We start from the raw sequence: 24,436 nt of genomic DNA on the forward strand, positions 1-24,436 counted from the left end.
ATGTTTGGTCGGAATGATCCGAACGGTCCCAAATTAGGAGCGCTAACCGGAACGGAGCCATTCCATGTTGGTGGAGAAGGGGAGAGAGTGGAGTGAATGAACCACTTAACCACCTGAAGAGGAATGATGGACCATACCAACACCGGGGAGGAGGAGGGGGGGGGGGGTCAGTTAAGGGTGGTTTTGCACTCAGCTGATTGTACATTGTTTTCATCAACCCTTTTTCTCATGGTTTGCGTCTCATGTTTTATATTTTCTGTCAAGGTGCTGTTGTTATTCCAGCATGCCGGTTAGACACAACTCTTTATTCTATTCTAGTGCTGTTTTTCACTGTTATTATCAAACCTGGAAACTTCAGATTCATTTGGTGTTTTGAATTCCAAATATACAAAAATGCCACATTCAGTTACCAAGGTCTGAACCTCACTGGCCTGTGAAAACATTCATGGCCATATTCTATTCTATTCTATTTGTTGTGTTGTGTTTTTACTTTTTACTTTATCTTTTTGAATCACACAGTCCGAGCTCGGCTTGCTGTAAGCTACACATTTAAAGGCTAGCTGCTATAACAATATGTTTGGAAAACATTTGTGGATTTACTGTGTGTGTGTGTGTGTGCGCGTGTCTGTATAGGTGTGTGTGTGTGTGTGTGTGTGTGTGTGTGTGTGTGTGTTGGCCACCAGCCCGCCTGTCAGTGCGATAGAACATCCTCCTCTCCGTCAGAGCCGGCCCACGCTGTCATCTCCCGCCAGTTCGATTCTCTGGCAGAGAGAACCATCACATCTCCTCTTACTTCCACCTCAGTTGCTCTCTCCCAGTGCCCCCCCACCCCCAGCGATAGAAGATTCTAGGTGCCGCCCAGTGTAGTGGAGCGTGAGGGGGCCAGCCCCAGCCAGACCTATTGGCTGCTAGATTGGCCCCAATCTCCATTTCATCAGCACGGCCCAGTCTATAAACGCTATTGATTTTCCCTTGTGTTCCCTCGCCGTTGTATCCAGCGGGGCAGGGGATGTTCTGTCACGGGAATGAATGGTGAACGAATAATCACGCTCGCTTATGAGATACAGGGGGGAGGGGGGGGGCAGAACCCGGGCAAGGTGGGGGAAGGACACCGGGACCAAGGTCAGAAGCATTGACCTGAGACTTCCGCTTGGACCCCCATTAAGGGCCTGGAAGGTAAGTAGCTATGCACTCGGAAACGTATCAAACATGTTTTTAGCATTTGTTTCAGTGTGTCATGTATTTAAACTGCTCAGCAAAATATATTTTACTGTTTAGGTACTTGAGGGGGGGACATATCAGAAACTTTACAGATCCGTTAATGGTTTGAACAGAATATAATATCATTAATTAACTACACTGCAAAACATTCACAAATATATTTTATTCTACTAAAAATATACGTTTGTAAAGGTAAAGGAAAACACATTTTGAATGGCAGTAAAAAACGGATAAATATCAAACCAATTATTTTTCTTCTGCAGGCCTAATCATCCAGTTTTGTAGAATAATAAATAACATGGGAAGAATATACATCAAATCAAATAAAAAACTCTTAACATTTATTCTAATCATTCTAAAAATGTGATTCAGATTCATAGCCAAGCTTCACTGCATACAGACCTACTTTATGGCATTCCACCCACCATTGCTATTTGTCCTATGGGTGTTATTCTCATATTGAGGCAAATCATGACCACTGTCCTATAGGACTACTGCTCACAACAAAGCTAATGGGGAAAAAAATCATAAATGTTTTTGTGTTGTGTGGGACTATCTATATTTTTATGAATTAGCCTGAAGCTTCAGAAAATTGTGAACAAAGCATAGTAGTGTGTGTGTGTGTGTGTGTGTGTGTGTGTGTGTGTGTGTGTGTGTGTGTGCGTGAGAGACGTCAACCTCATAGAGCACAGAGACAAACGCTCTTCAAATTAGCCTACACATTAGGGCTGTGAAATTAATCAAATTTTGATCACAATTTCGATTCTTGGGTCAAACAATCTCCAAATTAATAAAATCGAGTTGGAACGATTCTTTTGAAAAAAAAAAAAAAATGATATATATATTTTTTTTGATTCTGAAGTTCAAGACAAGTTCATTTCAGTGAGTTCTGAGTATGATGAGCCAGGCCAGTCCTTCCAGCCTTAATCCATTACTGGATCAATTTACAGAATGCAATTTGTTGAGTGTCGTTTACAAAAAACGTTAGATTAAAAATGTGTCAGTGCACTAAACACGAGAAAGTAAATTTAAGTTTATTTAAGTTGTTCTGTCTTATTTGGTTTTCTAGTATATTTATTTTATTCATTGAAAGTTTTATAGAAATTACAGAACAGCTGGATACATATTTATTTGTACATTATTTTCAATTTGAAAATTTTCTATTTTTTTATTTGAACATTTTGTGTAGTTTAAGAATTTTGAAAACTCTGTTACAGTGAGTTTTTTTTGCCAAAATGCCGAATAAATGCATTTTATTTTCAAACTCAAAAGGAATCGTTTGAAGAATCGTGATTTCAATCTTGACCAAAAAAATCGTGATTCTCATTTTTTCCAAAATCGAGCAGCCCTACTACACATATTTGTTTGAGGAGTGAATTTGCTCCAAAATTGATGTTTGCTGACAGCCTGCTGCTGTGGAATTGCGGACAGGTGTCAAAATTGGCCCCTGTAACAAGCAACGCCTTTAAGGTGGGAATGGTCATGCGGTTCCTCTCGTCAGTCCAAGTATTGTTCATTATGGAAAGATCAGCTCAACGGAAGCATTTATGCCAGGCAGACACACGGCAAACTGACAAATTAGACATCGATTTTTGCACGGAATCTCCCTGCTTCTGAAATGCGCGAACATCTCTGCCCAGCGCTCGTCCGCTGGTTTCCATCAGCATTCCACTGTACGACCATCCCTGTTGCGTATGCCCTCACACAATCTTGAAATCATATGCTGGATGCTTTAATGTTTCTATGTGGTTTTTAGATAATGATCGGGCTATAATAAGACCACGTTGGCTATGTAATCGCGGACAAGGGCACATTTTATAGTGGTTGGTGGAAACCGGGACAACCCTGCGTGCTGCTATGCGCACTAAGGACCAGATCAGACTAAAATGCCCCAGGGTTTCTGAGGTATATCATTCAAATTTTAACTCTAAAAAATTAAATTATTAGCTTCCAAAACTATTTCTGATACAAATGGCAGATATTTAATCATCTCAGGCACACTGTCTCATATTCCCATTTTATTGGTAAATATCTATGCCCCCAATTTCGATGACCCCCAATTTATGGTTAAACTATTTGAGCGCCTCCCTTTGTTGAACAACACCCTACTTGTATTTGGCGACATGAACTGTGTGATCGACCCCAAACTTGACGGCTCTAGTCCCGGTTCCCTGACCCCATTGTTGTGTGTCAAAGGCAATTTCTGATTTTATGTCAAAAAATGGTTGCATTGATCTGAGATTCCTTAACCCCCATTTAAAATAATACTCCTTCTCACTCTCAATGCATCAGTCCTTCTCTCGGATAAATTATTATTTCATTGATGCCAAAATGATTTCCAAAGTGAAAGCTGCTACATATCATCCTATTGTTATTTCTGACCATGCCCCTCTCTCTCTGGATATTCAGTTCTCCCCTCAACCCAGGTACTCTGGTTTATGGAGGTTCAATACCTTACTTTCAAAAATTCAATTCAAGTTCATTGCGATCGCAATGAACTTGAACGAGTTGGAACCCATCTCTTCCTCATTGCTATGGGAATCACTAAAAGCGTTCCTGCAGGGACAAATTATTTCATATTCTGCACATCTGAACAAAATCCGTAAATGTAAACTTCAAGAACTCTCCACTAATATTGGTAATTTGGATCATCAACTTGCCACCGGCCCCTGTCCTAGTTTACTCAAACGTCGTGTAGACTTACAGACTGGATTTTATCTCATCACAACCACTGATGCGGAGCGTCTGCTTTTGCGCTCACACTCTGCATACTATGAGCATGGGGATAAGGCAGGCCGACTCCTGGCTCACCAGCTACGCCGCCAGGGAGCCTCACGTGTAATTGCTCAGATAGAAGTTTTGTCTGGCAAGTTGCATACGGACCCTAGTTCCATTAACTCAGTTTTTTGCTCTTTTTATTCTTCTTTATATAAGTCAGAGACACCTTCCGACCCCACTGAAACTAATTCTTTCTTAGACAGTCTAAATTTCCTTTTAATAAACTCAGATGTTGCCAAAGAACTCGACTCACCATTAACGCTAGTGGAAATCACTTGCGCTATGAAAAGCATGCAAAATAATAAAGCTCCTGGCCCTGACGGATACCCAGTTGAATTTTTAAAAAGATTTCAACATAAACTGGCCCCTCTGTTGCATTCTGTTTACATTGAATCTTTACAGAATGGCTCTCTCCCTCCTACTTTGAGGCAAGCCTCCTTAAGTCTGCTTCTAAAGAAAGACAAGGATCCTAAGCTCTGCAGCTCATACAGACCTCTCTCGTTAATAAATGTGGATGCTAAGATCCTTGCTAAGGCTCTGGCCCATCGCTTGGAAAATATTCTCCCCACTATTGTTTCAGAGGAACAAACTGGATTCATAAAAGGACGCCAGTTGTTCTATAATGTACACACCCTCTTAAATATTATTTATTCTAAAACCACCACAACAGCACCTGAACTAGTGACCTCTGTTGACGCCGAAAAAGCTTTTGACAGGGTTGAGTGGGACTACTTGCTTGCTGTGTTAAACAAATTTGTTATGGGTACTATATTCAATTTGTGGATACGCCTGCTTTATACAGCCCCGCAAGCCGGCATCACTACCAATGGCATTCAATCCAGCTTTTTCACTTTGTCTCGTGGCACTCGGCAGGGATGTCCCTTGTCCCCTTTATTATTTGCCTTGGCAATATAACCCCTGTCAATCTATCTTAGGTCCTCTCCCATTTTCACTGGGATATCAAGGTCGGACATGGTATTTAAGCTTTCTCTTTACACGGATGACCTTTTACTGTATGTCTCGGACCCGGATCGCTCTATACCAGCCATCCTATCCTTCCTGAAGACATTTGGTTAATTTTCAGGGTCAATATTTCTAAGACTGAATGCTATCATATTAATGCTTCTGCTCTACAACTTAATCAGGCCAATATTCCTTTTAAGTTAAGCCCATCTGGCTTCAAGTATCTGGGGATCAATGTAACAAGAACATTTTTCTGACAACTTCTCCCCTCTACTCTCCAAAATCAAATGTGACCTTCAAAGATGGAAAAGTTTACCTCTGTCTTTGATCTGAAGAATTAATACAGTGAAAATGAACATTCTGCCAACATTTCTGTTTTTGTTTCATTGTCTCCCCCTATTTTTGCCTAAACATTTTTTTTAAACCATTGATCAAACTATTTCAGGCTTTTTATGGTGTGGAAAGGTTCCCAGAGTCCGTAAATCATTATTGGAGAGATGCTAATTTAATGGTGGTTTATCTCCTCATTTTCAGCTGTATTATTGGGCGGCACACATCCACAAAATCACATTTTGGTTTAATTCAAGCGACCCACCATGGTGCAAGTTAGAGGCAGAGACTTGTATTTTGTCTTCTCTATTGGCTCTACTTACCTCCTCTATCCCAACCAGCCCCCCTGGCTTCACAAACAACCAAGTAGTAAGTTACACACTAAAGATATGGTACCAATTCAGGAGACAGTTTAAATTGACTTCTGCTTCAACTTCAGTTCCCTTACTAAAGAATCATCTATTCAAACCCGCACTCACAGACTCCACTTCCTCTGTATGGCACGGTAAAGGCCTGACATTTTTTAAAGACCTGTATAGAGATGGTATCTTCCATAGCTTTACAGACCTTTCATGTCCATTTCATCTCCCTCCCGCTAATTTATTTTGCTATTTTCAAATCAGACATTGTGTTAAATTGCTATTTCCAACCTTCTCCTCCTCCTCACCTGCGATTCAGTTGTGGGAAGAGTTTCTCTGTTCCAACCCCTTTCAAAAATCTTTAATTTCTAAAACATATAACAAACTCCTGTCCTTTGACAGTTTACAAACCACCAAGGTCAAGGCGGCCTGGGAACAGGAACTGGGGCTGAACTTGGATGATAACTGGTGGGCGAGGGCTCTTGACAAAATTCACGAAAGCTCAACTCGTGTTTCAAGGTGTGTTCCATGGCCATGTGTGTGTGAGTCAGGGATGCTTTCACTTCATCCCCCGTTTTGTACGCCCCTTCAAAAAACCACGGACCCCCCCCCCCCCCCCCCACCCCCTGCGGTACTCACCCGGATGCGGATCAGCGACGTGCCGGTGGGCGTGTTCTCTGGCAGGCTGATGTTGTACACAGGCTGGCTGAAGATGGGCCGGTTGTCGTTCTCGTTGATGAGGTCGATGAAGATGCGGGCGAAGCCCACGTGGTCCGACATGGACTCGTTGGCATAGAGCTGGGGAAGAGGAGGTATGTCTTGTGTTAGGTGGGCTGGATGCCCTGTAGCTGTCGTTGCAGATTGGATCTAATGCATTGACTCAGTCTTAGATGTAATTAAAGATGTTCCGATACCACTTTTTCCTTCCCGATACCGATTCGGATTCCTGAACTTGCGTATGGACCCCGTTTGAGTATGGACCCCGATGGATACTGAGTATATACTGATACGGCATCTAGTGTTGGAACTACTGATAGCACTTGTTCTTATTGAAGGGTTCTCTTACGGGAACATCAATGTATAGTCGGTTCACTTACTGTCTACTATTGTTTTTTTCAGAACTAGATCATTTACATTTATAATCTATAATTATAATAATACCACTTTTATTTGTGAAGTTAAGCATCCATGCATCCATGTTTTTCCAAGTTGCAGGCATTTTTGGTATACAGCACGCTTACATACAGTCGCTGCAGTTTGAATCGAACACATTGACTTGTTAGATGTAATATGTCTATGTTTCAGTGTCTGTATGGACATCTTCACAGCGTACCGACGGACAACACTTGCAACCCGCCAACTTTTTCCCTAAATTCTGAGATCTCGAAAAGGCCCAACCATCTGTAAACAAGTGGGTTAAAGTGAGCTGACAAAATATCAATTTCACAGTTCAAACAGGACCACGGTGTGGAGAAAATGTGATTCTGCCGTCTTATGGAGCCCTGTGTCCAAACAAATAAACAAATCTCGCTGGAGAAAACATAATGAAGTTCCAATCCTTGGTGTGGGACTGGGGTCTCTCCACATGCACAGTCCAGACGTTGACAGAGACCCAGATTGACGGATAAGGAGGCAGCGGAATTAGCTCTGTCGTGTTTGTGTATCAGAAGAAGACAAATAATAGTTCTTAGCCCAATAAACAGCCAGTGAATCAACAGTTCTTTCCTTCATTAAAACACATGTAGGGACGAGAGTTGTGGACGGTTACTAGTCAACAGACGTTTCATTGCACATGTTACATTTCTGTTAAATCTACAATCGAAAAGACAGTGCCAGTCAGATTTACTGTTCTTAGTCTAGCCACTTTTTAACATCTATTGAAACATTTTTAGTTTATCTTAACATCTGGATTAAAATAATGGACATGTCAGCGGGCACTAGTGTTAGTTTCTCCTCCATGTTGTTTACACTTGTTGTCCTTACAACAACAGACAACAACAGTCTCAATGCATCTGATTGGAAGATGGAAAAAAAACGCAAATTACATTGGGTGCTTTTATGCTCTAAGTTTAAGTTCTTTCAACTAGAGGCGTTCAGGGCTCTCCGCACAAAAATTGAGCGGAAAAACGCGAGACTCTCTGCGACGCAAAAGCAGTAAAAACTCGTCACTCTATGAGAACCTTTACATTTTTTTTTATGGTTTGCTAAAATAGGCATATGTATATCGGGGGACCCCAGGGTCAGGACCCCTAATACTATAGTGGTCTCGTTCAAGGGTGAACTCACAGAGAAGCTGTAGCTGCGGAGTTTCTCGTAGTCCAGCGGCACGGCAACGCGCACGCGGATGTCCGCCCGGCCCTGCACCGCCGTGGGCGAGATGGTGAAGTGGTCCGAGTTGTTCCCCGTGAGGACCACCTGGAACATGCTGTTCACCCCCTGCAGAACACAGAGACACGGACTCAGACACACAGAGACGCAGACTCAGACACACAGAGACGCAGACTCAGACACACAGAGACGCAGACTCAGACACACAGAGACGCAGACTCAGACACACAGAGACGCAGACTCAGACACACAGAGACGCAGACTCAGACACACAGAGACACAGACTCAGACACACAGAGACACAGACTCAGACACACAGAGAGACCAGGAGACGAGGACTCAGACACACAGAGACACAGACTCAGACACACAGAGAAACCAGGACTCAGACATACAGAGACCAGGACTCAGACACACAGAGACCAGGAGACGAGGACTCAGACACACAGAGACACAGACTCAGACACACAGAGAAACCAGGACTCAGACACACAGAGACACAGACTCAGATACACAGAGAAACCAGGACTCAGACACACAGAGACACGGATTGTGTTATTGTATGGATTGGGTAGATGTGATTGCATGTCATATGTGTTGACGTGGCCGACGACAACCTGTTGAATGTGCTGTTATGGGGTCTTATTTCTGCTCCTTGTGAGGTTCCCTTGTTTTTATCTCCTTGGCGCTCTCTCTCTCTCTCTCTCTCTCTCTCTCTCTCTCTCTCTCTCTCTCTCTCTCTCTCTCTCTCTCTCTCTCTCTCTCTCTCTCTCTCTCTCTCTGCTGTCTTATCCTCTATCTCCATCTCTCCCAGCCGGGGAAGTCAGAGGCCAGAAAAGGAGCCAATAACACACACACACACACACACACACACACACACACACACACACACACACACACACACACACACACACACACACACACAAGCGCTTAACTACCCCAGCGGTGACCAAAGGTTAGCTAAGCCAATTATGAAGTGTCAATGCTACCCTGCATACGTGTCAATCTACCAGGGAAATGAGACTCGACAGAGAGACAATTAGAGAGAGATTTGAGTCTTCTGTTTCAGCGAAGGAGGAGACCCTGGAGTCTAAACACAACAGTGTGTTCAGCCAAACAGAGGTGGGATTAGTTTGGTTCCTAGGTATTCTTTCACATTCTTTAGCATGGGTGATAACATTGTAAATGCTTGAAGTGCATGTAGCATCACATTGGTCATCACATTGGTCGCTATTGCTAGTGTGACTGCTAGTGCAGTCGCACTAGCAGTAGCCCCTTTCCTTCGGTGCGTTGTCCTTTCTTCTCCACCCCAGCCCTTGGCTGCGCGGCCGGCGGTGATGGGAGCCCGCTCCCGAGTAGTCCAATCTCTGGGCACCGCTGAGGCCGCGCCGGGCCACAAGTGGCTGGCTTGATTGGCATTATGGCGCCGGTTTGAAATGGCCTCCTTGTTTTTGTTTTTCACCGCCACCGGGAGAACGATTGCGGGTGATGACTCCCATTCAAAAAGAACGTCCAATATGCAGGGATGACACCTCCAACTACCCGTGAACGTAATTGCCCATCTATTTGTTTCTGCCTTCAGAAACCCTCCAATAAAAGCCCACTGTCAGAGGCCGACTGCCACAAAGTTTTCGCCAAGACACTTCTGGCTGCAGGTTTTTTTCAGTCGGCGGGGCGAGGCTGTGCAGCTCGCTCTCTCTCTCGGCTGTGCAGCATGCAAACAGAGAGAGGAAAGAGAGAGAGAGATAAAGGGAGGGGCGACTAGCACTTAGTCCTAGTCTGAAGAGGCGCTGCCTGTGAAGGCTGACACAGAGAGAGAGGGGGGAGCGACCGGTGGGTTTAGTGGACTGTGAATGCCACTGTAGACTTTCCAACACGATGCAAAAAAACAACAAAAAAGGAGTTATTAAGTTGAGGTTCCATTAAGAAGGGCGATAGAAAGGGAGATCGTCCATGGAATTACAATCAATGATTGGCGGCGGTTGTAGTGAGGGTTGACCACGTTGTCCTTTAATGTTGGATACTTCCTGTAGAAGGGAGGGATGCTGAGCCATTGCGTGACCATGGTTAGTGGAGGCTGACTGTTGAAGTTAAGGAGTCTACATGAGACGGAGCTCAAACAACACCCTGCTAGTTTTATGCGACTACAGGGTTTACTGATTATGATTATTTTTGGTGGTCAAAATACCACCACGACAGAAAGGCCCAGAAAGAGGCACACTCCTTTTGACATTTGATATTGTTTGGCGTTTGATATTATCATTTGATTATGTATAATGTTAATTTTATTTTTTTACAGATAAATTGACAATAACAGGAGGGAAATGGTTAATAATAGAATAAATACAACTGACTACATGCTCCAGCAGCACAGAGGAAGCTCCGCATTTGCCTCCTAACCCCTTCCATACACAGGACATTATTTGATTTTGTTGTGCTAAATGTTGTATTCCTTTATGGGTCAATAATAATAATAATAAAAAAAGATAACTTGAATTTAGAGGGCCCTTTATGTGTTCCCGAGGCCCTAAACAGCCAGACGAGAAAAAAAAAAAAAAAAAGGAAACGAAAAAGTTACAATTGGGCAGAAGTTCAGCAGCTAAGACCATAGGCTTGGCTGGAGTAATAGCTCTTCTCCAGCACTCTTTTTTCAGGGTTTAATAGACCCGGCATTGCAGCTCTCCACAGGGAGGGAGGGCTCCAGAAGGTGGGGGCAGCCACACCAAATGTTCGGCTGCAGTCATGGAGTGTGGACCGGGTTCAGTGCCAGACGACCAGAGACTCGTATCATGTGTAGCGGACGGCTGGAGGACTGTGGAAGCGCTGAAGTCTCGGCGGCGAGTGAGTAAAGACGGATGGACGTTGGGGTGATGTGCTGTTTTTGTTGGGAACCCCGGATAGGACTCTGTGTGTTACAGTGGTGAGAACGGAGGTTAATTCATCGCACACACATCAGGGCTTCTGCTGCAGGGTAGAGGCACGATGACCTGGTCCTAGAGACTGCTAATAAGATGGTAAATGGAGGATTTGGGTGACAGACATAAATGTGAGGCTGCGATGCAAGAGCAGAAACCAGAATGACAAGCCGTTCTTGGCGTTGAGAAGGGGGGGGGGGGGGGGGGGGGGTCCTCTGATGAAGAGGACCGGTCCGTAGAGGGAAAGTTCCACTCAGCACTTACGAGCCCTGGTTCATCACCATGAGAAGGTGATCATCCGACCTTCAGAAGGTGGGATGTCATCTAGGATTTGAAAATGCATTAAAGTGCATTAAAGGGGTGATATGATGCCACCAGCTGTGTGTCATTAGCCGTTACAAGCCTTTTCCTGTGTTTTGGTCACATCACAGGTCAGAGTGCCAACCTAGATGCATTTGCTACAGTCCACTGGGTAGGCTGGTAGACTGATCTATCCAGTGTACAGCTAGGTGGACACTCCCACTTGATGTGACCTGATGTCACTAACACACAGGAAAAGGCAGATTTTGAAACGGCTTGAAATGGCGAATCACACTCACACCTGGTGGCATAATATCACCCCTTTAAGAACAAATCAACACTATTTTCTCAACAGAGCTCCGACTCCCATTGTGCACATGTTCATGTTCATTGTGAACATTGTGCCTTTTGATCAGAAAGCCAGACTCCCCTCCCTGCTTGTCTATGTGGGTCTGCTATGTGTGTTGCTCCTGCTTGTCTATGTGTGTATGTGTGAAAATTACAAAGAAAATTGCAATCATGCTAGCTGCTACTTATACACCCTCTGCCAATGTGAGACTCAATGACCTCCCCACTCCTTAAGTCATTGATATAAAATGGTGCAGTTTATCAAAAGAAAATCATACTTAAACGCTTGCCTGTGAGAGGAGCTCATTACGAGGGGGAACAACATGGGCAATAACATATTCAACGCAAAAGGCACCTAGGCTGTAACTGCAAGTGAGGGAGTGTGACGAGCTGTTACCAACACCACAAAGTCACGTGAGGTCAATGACATGCAACACATTTATGTGATTCCGTTATTAAATAAACAAATACGAGACTCTCTGATAGTACCTGTTGGTGGACACTGTGCCTCACTCACACAACACACACACACACACACACACACACACACACATACACACATCCATAACAACCACAACAACCATCGTCCCCTCCCTCCCTCATCAATAACACACAGACCCATTGCTCAACTCCACCGCAAACCTCCTCTGACTCCTGCGCCTCCACCCCTCCACCTGTGTAGCGTACAAGGCAGCCTGACGTCTGCTTTCACTCCCATTAGTTATGAAGTGTAAACACAGACACACGCAGACACACACTCATCTCTCTTCCCGCTTCCATCCTTCTCCCTGTCCGTGCCACTCACACTTATCTGTCAAGTGCCACCGTGGTGGTGGCGGCGGGGCCGGAATCCATCAGCTCTGACTAGCTCTCTGCTTATCTCCAAACCAGTTAATGGATTTTTCTCGTTAGTTGGAATTTAATTCCCCCGCCACCGTCTTTTCCAGCCCAAATTAAATTGTTGTCGTCAGAGGCCGAACGGGAAAGCCTGGGTGAGGGGCGTGGATGAGTTAGCTCGCTTGTGAGGGGCGGAGTGGAGAAGGAAAGAGGCGTCATGAGTGTGTTTGTGCGTCGGCCTCTGGACAATGCTTGATGAAAGGTGGAAGACAATGAATGTTAGAGCGTAGGGCATGGTCTGGACATTGATGTTCTCTAGCGTCGCACGCACGCACGCACACACACACACACACATCACCCAAACAGATAGACACACACTAGTGCTACTACAGTGGGGGTCCCACCTCGTCCTTGTCCTCTGCCTGGATGAAGAGGGGCAGGGCGAAGCCCACCTGGGCCAGCTCGGTGATGCGGACCCTGTACTCTGAGCTGTTGAAGGTTGGGGCGTTGTCGTTGCGGTCGATCAGCAGGATGGTGAAGGTGGTCATCACCAGGGCGTCCGAGGGGGTGCGGTCATCGTTCAGCTCTGTCCCCTGGTGGAGAGAGAGAGAGAGAGAGAGAGAGAGAGAGAGAGAGAGAGAGAGAGAGAGAGAGAGAGAGAGAGAGAGATAGAGAGAGAGGACAACCACACATAGAGAAACAGAGAGATGGAGGGAGAGATACAGATAGTGAGATAGAGACAGAGACAGATAGACAGAGTGATAGAGATAGAGAGAGACAAACAAAGATAGACAGAAAGAGATATGCTCAGTATATACAAAAACTATATTTGCTTCTGAAGACATTGGATCAGACAAACATCTCTGCTAATGAAAGTTTTGAAATAACAGCGAAAAGAGAACTAGAGAGACAGACAGAGAGAGAAAGAGAGAGCGATACATAAAGAGAGAGTCCAAGTTGAATGGAAAGAGACAGTCCTAATAAAAGCAGAGGGTGAGTGATGGAGGAGAGAGAGGGATGATGATGTGTCGGCCAGGGTGCTGAAAAGGCCATTTGTGATGGTGGTAGTAGTGTGTAATCTCAGTCAGGTATTTACAGCTGTTCATTTATTGGATCAAAGGGGCTCTGATGGACGCCTGGCAATCACAGGTAGAGGCCAAGTGGAGGCCAGCACACACACACCCAGGTACACGTACAGGTACACACACACACACACACACACACACACACACACACACACACACACACACACCTACAGGTACAGAAACACACAGGTACACAAACCCAGGTACACGTACAGGTACACAAACACACACACACACACACAGACACACACACACACACAGAGACACACACACACACACACACACACAGGTACAGACAAAGGCACACATACTGGGAGGCACACACAACCGGGTACACACACACACCAAATGGGATTTAAGAGAAAAGTGTCCTATTCACACGTTGCAATTACACTCCTCTGCTCATCTTTCTGCCTGCCTGCACAGCAGCCAGGCTGCCGAGCTCCAGCGAGCAATTCTCCCTCTGAGCCACTCTCAAGACAGACGGCTCTCTGCTCCATTGTGGATCCGGGGATGGGAGAGGCAATAGAATTAGGCATGGGCAGCAGAACAGGGTGGGGTCCGGGTGGGGTAATCAAGGCTAGTTTAGCCTTTGTCGCCCCCCTCCGCCGCTGAATCGTTTGACCCCAGACCTCCAGGCGCCTGGTGGTATATAAGCCGCCTGAAGTTGAGAAATTAGTTGTATTACCAGTGCTCTCTGAATCGATAACAGCACAACAGCATCAGAAAGCACAAGCAGATAGGGAGAGGGAAACTTAGGGTGAAACAAAAGAAAATCCATATCTTATAAATACATTTGCGCGGGGGCTTTCATTTTTTTTTTGCTATCAGCACTCGGCTAATTTTACTTTTTAGTCTGTGAAATCATTGATTTCAATCTCAGAAACAGAATGGGGCAAGTGTATATTTCGTGGGAAAACCAATGGAATCTACCCTTGGCCTGTTTCTAGACAGCAGCTGACACATTAGTGCACCGACATGAGTCTAAAGAATCATTCACTGGCCGGCAGCCATTTCCCCTCTGTGAAGGTTTGGTGCTTAACGTGTTTCCCTGGACGCGGCAGAAGTGATCGCTTTGATCGCAAATCCTCGTAGCTCGGAGGATTCGGAAAAAGAAGGCTACTTCACACGCACTTCCTTCCGCCTATATGGAACCGAGTGGCTTGAGATACACGTAGAGACGTGGGGGAGGTAAGGGGTGAGGAGCGGCGGAGTCAGTGGACGGACCGTTGGTGGGAGGGAGAGAGAGAGAGAGAGAGAGAGAGAGAGAGAGAGATACAGAGACAGATAGAGAGAGGGAGAGGAGTCAGGGGTGAGAGGCCGGGCCATCCCTGGTAAGTTGGCCGGGGAGAACGACCTGGGATCAGTGGAGGGATAGAGGGATGAGCGGGACTTGGACGGGCTGCGGTGAAAGGTAGGGAACGCGAGGACAGGAACCCTGAGGCGACTTGAGACTCTAAATCCGAGAGGTTGATCCGTGTCCACACCAGGCTGAGACTCCTGGCTGGCCCTGTTCCCTAAGCATGCCTCAGCACTAAGGAAATATGCATTGTGTCTCTGCATCACTCATTTACTGAAGGGCCCAATATGAAACATGTTGGTGGTTTTCACCGTAACGTTTGAGTTTGTGTGGTTTGGCCGAGGCCTCGCTGCACTGCACACAGTTATCTAGGAGAGTCTTTGGAATGAAGCAGTGGTTTCAGGGCAGTATCCCATGAAAGCTCCACCAACACCACCACCACCACCTCCTCCACCACCACCACCATCACATCCCCATCTCCTTGACCACCACCATCTCCTCCTCCACCACCACCTCCTCCACCCCAGCCCACCGGTAGCTCACCCTGACGGTGATGGTGAATCCCGCCGAGTAGAGCGGGTTCTCTCGGTCCAGCTGGCCGTTGACGGTCAGCGAGCCGCTGATGTAGTCCAGGGCGAACATGCTGTTGGTGTTTCCTGGGTGGAGGAGAACACAACAGGAGCAGGTGAGGGGAGAGAGACGGAGAGAAAGGTTACTTTTTGATGGTGTGTATTTATATTGACCTAGAACAGCGGTTGCCAAACTTGTTTTCCTGTGCACCCCCTTCTACGTCCCAACCGGGTTGGCGCACCCTCAATCCCCACTTCAAATAGAAGGAAAAAAAAACGCAACAAAGCTTGGTTTTTTTTGCCATATAAAGACTCATGTTTAATCATGCGCAAATAACCAGAATACGCATGACAATAACAACATCAACAAATATCCAACAAATAGGACAGCCAAGGGACACGACTGACGTTGTGTGCAAGATCTGCTCATTTGTGATCCGCGCAATAGACGGGCAGACGACCGATCTACATGACCACTTTATGCGCCTCGCAGAAGTTAATAGAAATTATGACAAACAAAATATCACAGAGCATAGAACAGGATTGTGAACGTTTACAATGTCTCATGACAATTTACATTCTGGTGCTCATGTGTGTTCCGCACAAAAGACGGGCCGACGACCAATCTACATGACAACTGTTGCGTGTGTGCCACGCAGAAGTTAATAGAAACGATGATAAACAAAATATCACAGAGCATAGAGCAGGATTGTGAACGTTTACAATGTCTCATGTCAATTTCCAATCTGCAAAATGTGTCTGCGTTGGCCAACCTTTGTTAGTTAGGATATTGATGCTGCGCGCCTCCTATTTGCAACGGAATTTGTTTAAGATATGAAACCATTTAATTTAACACACACACACTAAAACAGATATTTTTGTTTTTAAAAAAATATTTGGAAGCGAAAATTGAAAAGTGAGGCGCCGGGGGGGGGGGGGGGGGGCATCACGATGGTGGCTCTCCATCGTGATGTCGGTCAGCCATCACGCATCGGCACAACTCTAATCATAACACAACGGTCATGGAAATTAGAATGACAGTACATTGAATTAAATTGCAATGAACTTACAAACAATCCACAACATTAAAGAGAATAGGCTCCGAAACAGATAAAATAAATAAAAACAAGGTAATATTACACCAGACCGCCATTACATTTTTCTTCTTGCGCACCCCCTGGTAGCAGCTCGCGTACCCCTGGGGGTGCGCGTACCACACTTTGGGAATCCCTGACCTAGAACACCATAACAGGTTTAGGGTTAGTGTTAACCCTCACCCTATTATGGTATGTATAATGCCATATAATAATGTTTATGACAGCATTAACCTACATTGATTAATGGTTACTAGGACATCAGCAAACTTAGTTAATTGTTAATTACAGAGAGAGACAGAGAGAGCGAGAAAGAGAGCGAGAGAGAGAGAGAGAGAGAGAGAGAAAGAAAGAGAGAGAGATTCTCCTCCATACAGACAGACAAGCGTCATGACAAAAAGTTGCACCAAAGAACACTGGAGATAAAAGTCTGCTGGTCACATGAATAATGGAACGGGGTGGTGGAATACACCACACCTGAGGCCTGGAAGAGTGTGATGTGTGTATGTCTCTATGACAGGGTGACAGGTTGTTAACTAACTCTACAGCCACCCCTTTATACCAGCCTTGCCTTGGTCGCTAGTTTAACTTCCCACAATGTGAGCCCTGCTACACAACCATAAAGCATATTCAATTCGCAATTCAAAAGTTTAGAGATTGAGAGTTCAAGGTCTAAATATCATCGGGTAAACTCTATAAATCTGCTTTTTAATCTCTCGAATTAATGACACAAAGTTAGCAGTCATTGGAGTTGCTCTTTACAAGTGCGTTGTGTAAGAGTTAGAGAACAATCACGGTAAAACAAGCCCACTAGTGCTGTCCTCCTGGCCTTCAATGAGATTTGCAGGCCTATGGTAATAATCCTGAGATACAACGTTCAGAGGCGGTAAGTAACGACACAAACCACAGGGAGCACAGCCACGTTGATGCTCACTGATGTTAATACTCTGTCTTGTTATTTAATCAGCCAAGCTTTACTCCTGCCATTCTCCCACTTGTCAAATTCAGGAAATTTAAATTAAGTATTAACTCTCTCTCTCCCTTTCCCTCTTCCTCGCTCCAATGCCATCAATGCCCGTCTCTGTTATTCCAAATCAAACATGACAACTAATTTCCACTGCAAACACACGTGCCAACACGCACACACACACAACGATACACACACAGACATGCACGCTCATACGTACACATAGACATACGTGCACACACACACACACACACACACACAAACACAACGATAGACACACAGACATGCACGCTCATATGTACGTATGTACGCACCTACACACACACATACTCACATAGACACACGCGCATACACGCACCCACACAAACACAATACACACACACACAAAAATAAACACACACACACAAAGACACACATACAGACGCACATGCACGCACACATACACACAGACACACACAAAGACACACACCCCCACCGTGGTGAGAGCGGGCTGGCTGGAGCCTTCTTCTCGTGCGGCGACGGCGGCGCGGTGAGATAATTCACCGCTCACATGATGTTATCGCCGCAAACACCTTTCAGCGGGAGGCCAACACTGGAGCGGACGCAGGGCTGAGTGAGAGGGCCACTCAAACAGGGAAGACTCCCGACGCCTCATTCAATTACCCCTCAGCCATTCCAGCGGCTCTTAACAGCTGTCAGCGTCGTGTCGGCCGGCGAGCCGCCGTACGGAACGGAGGGAAGCCGTTTACCAGGCAGCCAGGCCAGGCCAGGTGCACGCTCAGCAGAAAATATGAAATATAAATATTTCCATATATCTATATATACAGTAGTTATAAACCAGTATATATGTATTTGTTGAAATTAATGATTGTATATTCAGCTCTATGTCCACAGATGGATTGATAATCCCTAGTTGCTGCCATCAAATCGATATTTTATATATATTATAAAAAAAATCAAAGCATGAGCGCTGTGACGACTTGCTTTAACGGACGGCCAACGAAGAGACATGCTGCCATGTTCGCTGTCCACGCCACAATCACAGCCCTGAGCTGGACGATGGTGCGTTTACACTGCAGAATGGCCCGGGGTCAACAGATTAACCCGGGCCCACGCTCCATACTGCCTAATCTCTGATCTCTATTATTGGCCAGCAGCCGGCTGTACAGTAGGGGGGAGAATGGGGAACCGAGCTCGGAAAGAGAGCAATGCCCTTGGGTAATTAGTCTGGATTGAGGCCAGAGGTGGGAGATAGAGAGTGGGAGGCGGGAGGGGAGAGACTCCGCTGCTTATATCCAGCTTCATGGTCTGCAGGTCGAGGAAACGGGCGGCAGCGTGTGTCTAGGAATACCGAGCAGGGTTTTTTTGTGTTTACCGGATGTCCGACACGGGGGGGAAACATGGGAGACTGCTACATGCGTCCGATCAATAGCAGCTCACGCTGGTCTGTTGACAGCTACAAGATTGTTTCCTGTTCAGGAAACGGGGGAAGGAAAAGCTTCACTTTAAAAGAAAAATAAACAATACTTGTAGCGCTGATAGGTTGTCATCAGCGCAGTAATCCAGAGGACCCTCAGTGGTCCAGGGGGATCATGGATATTAGGTGATGTTAACCTCAGGGTGCAGCTGTGTTGTCGCCTACCATTCAGATGGTGAATATAAGGAGGCTCTTGCACCTTTGCACTTTCTAGCGGGTATGAAGGGGGGAGGAATATAGCCTGCGCCACCATAATAGAGCCCGCTCAGTGACGACTTCATGCCTTCAAATGAGCTGTCAGATGAGGCGGCCTGGCCAGAATACTAATCTAATCCAACACACTCACCTCGTCTGCATGCCTGGCACCTGGCCTGGAAACCAGAGGCAGCGGGGGGAAATGTGTAAAGACAAATCCATATATCTCACTCTCTTTTGATACACACGCACATACCCGTGCACACACAGACGTGCACACCCACACACACACACACACACATACACACACACACACCCATGTGCACAAGCGCACAGACATCCACAGCATACACAGTTAAACGCAAAGAAGACATGTGATGCACACACTGCGGCTACGGCCGCGGTGTGTGCTGCGTCAGGGAAAAGAAACTCTTTGATTCACCACTTCAGGGCCCATGGATGAGGCTCCAGGCCCCCGGCCCCTCAGCCTGCAGGGGCCCGGGAGACAGGCTAAACTGATAGTGACTTCAGGGGCCAATTGAGAGGAAATATATTTCTAATCTAATTGCTGATAGAGAATGGTCTCCTGCCGCTACACTGTGATTAGGGCCCCGGGGGGGCAGAGCTGTGACACACCCGACCGCCCGCCCGCACGCACACGCACACACGTGCAGACACACACACACACCCCCGCCGCCCGCCTGTACACGCACACACACGCAGACACGCGCACAGACACACACACACACCCGCCCGCCTGTACACGCGCACACACGCAGGCGCACACGCACACACACACACACACACACACACACACGCCCGCCTGCCTGTACACGCACACACACACACAGGTGCACATGCAGACACACACACAGCCCTGCTCGCCCGCACACACACAGACACACACGCACACCCCCGCCCACACGTGTGCACACACAGGCGCACACACATAAACAGACCTTACATACGCGAGCACATGTACATGCACTTGGGGGTGTGTTTTTGAGTGCAATGCACAGCAGACACACACCCAGATACATGCAGACACAAATGCAGACACACACACAGACAGATGCACAGACACATGTGCAGACACACACTAGCAGACACACACACATATTACTGATACACATGCACATGCATTCAGGGGTGTGGGTTTGAGTGCAAGGCATGCGCAGACACACTAGCAGACACAAACGCAGACACACATGCAGACACACACACACACACACACACACACACACACACACACACACACATTTATACACCTTACACATACACAGGCACATGCATGTGTGGGGGGATGTGTTTGAGTGCAAGGTCGCTTTAATTATGCAGGACTCTATAGACGATTGGTCGAGCCCCTTCATTACTGACAGTGGACTGGAAAATGAGAAAACTGTTTTGATGACTGGAGGAAATGTGAGCGGCCCGCTTACACATTCATGGAAACGCACGTGCACACACACCCACACACGCACACCATTCGGCCGTTACCATTCCGCGATAGCGTATATGAAATAAGTGTAATTACATTGTCTTGTGGAACAAGACAGCAGCCCTCTAAATTAAAAGTGCCATTAGATTGTATTATTCTGAACAAAAGGTACAAAACATAATTTTCTATTCCTATTCATAGGGGTGTTTGAATGGGTTATTGATGAAGGGGGATGAAATGGTTATTACCGACGTTCGTTAGAGTCTGCATCGAGGTTCTTCTGAAGGAAAGCACATCACAGAGAGAGAGTGGGCAAGGAAAGGAGACGAGGGGAAGAGCTGCGTCAAAAGACAGCTCAGAGTTGAGGAAGGGGAACAGAGAAGAGCGTGTGTTGTGCTTGTTTGGATGAGCTTGTGTTGTTCTTGTTTGGATGAGCGTGTGTTGTGCTTCTTTGAGGGGTTGTTCAGCGAGAACAGGGAGGAGCAAACACGGAATGCAATGACTCCGTCCCCCTCTCTCCCTCTCTCTCCCTCCTTCTCCCTCTCTATTCCTCTTGCTGCCGTGAGCTTTTAGGATGTCAAAGTTGTCCGGAGTGTGACTCTCTCTGTCTCTCTGTCTCTCTCTCTCTCTCTCTCTCTCTCTCTCTCTCTCTCTCTCTCTCTCTCTCTCTCTCCCTCTCTCTCTGAGTCTCTCTCTCTCTCCCATGAGCTTTTAAGACGTCCGAACCCAAGTTGTCCCGAGTGTGATCACCATGACTAAGCTCGTGGCAACTGTTTCCCTCCAGTTTTCTGACAACGCTGTGGGGGTGCTGGAACGCTCTCAGTGATGTGTGATGGCACATGGCCACTTCCCGGGAAAAGTCTTGGGGCGAAGCTTTTCGTGTGCTATGCTAAATGTACACAAATTAGTGTCACTTTTGGGGGGATTACGCCCACCAGCCGGTGATGAGGGTGAGCTCTTAGATATTGTCCTCAAAAGCGTGGCAGCGCCGCCGTTTTTCTGTCACACAGAGAAGCGTTAGTGCACACATGCGTATGCACACGTGCGCTTCACGGCACCTGCGACTGGAGTGATTGTGTCCGTCTGTGTGCGTCTGGCTGACAGCTAGTGTGAGTGTGTGTGTGTGTGTGTGTGTGTGTGTTTTGTGTGTGTTTGGGGCTGCGGTGATCAGCGATAATGCACCTCCCCAGAGTGTCATTTGGAGATGAGCTGAATTCATGAATACGGAATTAACCACTTTTTAATAAAAGTTTTCTCCGGGAACTTGAAGGGCAAATATCTGGATTCAAAGTAAGACTCTTGATCGTCATTCAATAATTAAATATCACATAGGAATAACTTTCAAATATCACGTACCAGGAATAACTTCCAAATATATAGAACCAAGAGAAACTACCAAATACCAATTACCAAGAATAACTTCCAAATAACAAGACAAACTACCTTATACAGAGGACCCAAATAACATCAGATTACCGAACTTAACTTAAATTAACTAAATACAAAGAACCAAAATAATAGTTTTTTTAACAATAAGCACAAGGACTGACTGCCAAGTGCTAAGAAATAAATATCACATCACTCTGCACTGCAGTCTACTGCAGTCCACTGCAAAAGTAATAGTGCAGCAGTGTTCCATGTCATACAACGGTCACCCAGATGATACACTCGTACTAAACGAGTCACCCTGCATGGAAACATCTGACTGATTGTCACACAGGTCACAGACAAACTCTCCCTCCACACCCACCCGGTCTCAAGGTATATAATCAAACTCTGAGCCATCGACTGATCTGTCAGCTCAAGGTGTCAACTGTTCGGTCTCATTGAGGTACTCTCGTGTTGAGTGAGTGTGTGGGGATGCCGTACAGTATCGTGGATTGGATTTACTCCATCATCCCCTATTTGTTGAGTCTAGTTGACACACAGACAAATAATTCTGATTTCCCTGCGACTATAAGCGACAAGAAAACTGCACTCTGTAATTGTTTAGAAGTTACAGCACTTTATAGAAAAATAGGAGGTAAAAATTACTGAATGAATAAATAAATGAATGAATAAATTAAAATAATCTGAAAATGAATGAGTTCAGTTGTAAAACCATCCAAAGGAATAATGCTTTGATGGAAGAAAAGCAGTCGGCCATATTGTGATAAATCACGAGATATAAAAACCATTGTGGAAGTGAAACATGAATTAACTCTGGCAGTGTACCATAGCAGGGAACACCGGTAAACACTGGAGGGACAGACAAACCACACAGAGTCCGGTTGAGTGATGCATGGCCGTGTTATCCGATGGGACAAAGAGGATCGAGCCACTCCTGCACATTATCGGGATTCCTGCACAGATTATAGGTGAAGTGTTTGTGTGTGTGTGTGTGTGTGTGTGTGTTCGGAGGCTGAGCCTCAGACTGACTTATTGAAAAGAGCCCAGAGAGGGCCCTGCATCGGAGTGGCTTTCACTGGCACGCCCGGCCAGGAGAATAAAAGCTATATAAGCCCTGTCCACATCACAGCCGCTCGCTGCTGATACAAACCAGTCGGCCACCGGGGAATGAGAGAGAGCAACGTGCTGAGGCCACACACAGCGATAGAGATACGTGCAGAGATGGCATGGTGTGAGCATGCCGATGTATGTGTGTGTGTCTATGTGTGTGTGTGTGTGTGTGTGTGTGTGTGTGTGGGTGGGTGGGTGTGTGTGTCCGAGTGTGTGTGCGGGTGAGAGAGAGGTTATAATCTCCTTCCCTACTTATCGGTGTGCTCATGCGGGAAATGGTGTGGCGTCAGGTCTGACCTGTGTGTTGGGGAGGACAGCGGGACAAGGCCCACTCGTCCCTCACAGAACCACTCGTCCGGACCGGGGTGGGAGTGGAGGTGTGTGTGTGTGTGTGTGTGTGTGTGTGTGTGTGTTTGTGTGTGTTGCCGTCCCTCACCCTGTGTGTTTGTGTGTGTGTGTGTGTGTGTGCATGCGTGCATGCTTGCGTGCGTGTGTGTGTGCGTGCATGTGTGTGTGTTGGCCACAGTTCCCCCCCTGGTGGTCTGGAGGGGGGGGTGGGGGGGCTGGTACCATGTGTTCCTCCCTCTGGGGATCAGAGGGGGTCCGTGTGATTCAGGACGAGGTCGGGCCACTGAGAGGTGCAGCTTCTTTAAGGCCCTCCCCAGCCCTGGGACAGAACTTGTTTTCTCACCGCCCCCCCCTCCGTGATTCTGCTTGGCCTGGTGCAATTTCAAAACATGATCCGCTCCATTCAGGGCAACACTATCACATACAGCAGAGAGGTTTGGAGAGGTTTGGAGATGGAAGCCGTCTAGCTGGATAAAGGGTGGTGGTGGTGGTGGTGTTTGTGATGGTGGTGTTGGTGATGGTGGGGGTGGTGGGGTTGGTGGCTGGGGTTTGGATGAGATAAGTTGTGCACTTTGTTATGTGTGTGTGTGTGTATGTGGGTGCATGCGTGTGTGTGCGACGTGTGTCACAATCACAGATAGCATACAATATGAAAACACAGATAAACAAGAGACGGATGGGAACAGTTTGGCACAGGTCTGCCCTTCACATGAAGACTCCCACACTGTCATTACAACACAGCCCACAACAGAGCCCGGACACGGCCACGTCTACGGCTAACAGAGGGCTTGTTGTTATGGATATGATACACAACAGTTCATATTCTGCGGTACATGTTGTTACCGTAAAGTACCTTCACTTCTTAAAGCCCTGTTTAAAAGTGATTGGGCAACGTGAAGACTTTTATTGAGGATATTTTTGACTTGCAAATCACTGTGTAATTTTATTCCAGTCATCAAGATAATGCCTGTGTCGCTCGTGTTGGAATAAGACGCACAGTTGGATGTTTGCCCTCTATATCTCAAAACCGTCATTAGCACAGATGTTTTCAGAGCCAATGTCTTCAGAACCAAATATTGTGGAGG

General features: G+C 46.4%; 1 protein-coding gene across 1 annotated transcript in view; it reads right to left on the reverse strand.

The window, feature by feature from the left end:
* The window catches only part of cdh23 (cadherin-related 23), a gene marked incomplete at its 5' end in the record, with an annotated part of 161,101 nt that overhangs the window by 72,821 nt on the left and 63,844 nt on the right, over positions 1 to 24,436 (reverse strand). The window contains 4 exon segments of the mRNA XM_084470154.1: positions 6,291 to 6,449; positions 7,938 to 8,087; positions 12,784 to 12,972; positions 15,308 to 15,420. Coding sequence (XP_084326280.1) covers positions 6,291 to 6,449; positions 7,938 to 8,087; positions 12,784 to 12,972; positions 15,308 to 15,420 — 611 coding nt within the window.

Source organism: Micromesistius poutassou (assembly GCF_964030765.1).
Source record: "Micromesistius poutassou genome assembly, chromosome: 7".
Classification (NCBI taxonomy): Eukaryota; Metazoa; Chordata; class Actinopteri; order Gadiformes; family Gadidae; genus Micromesistius; species Micromesistius poutassou.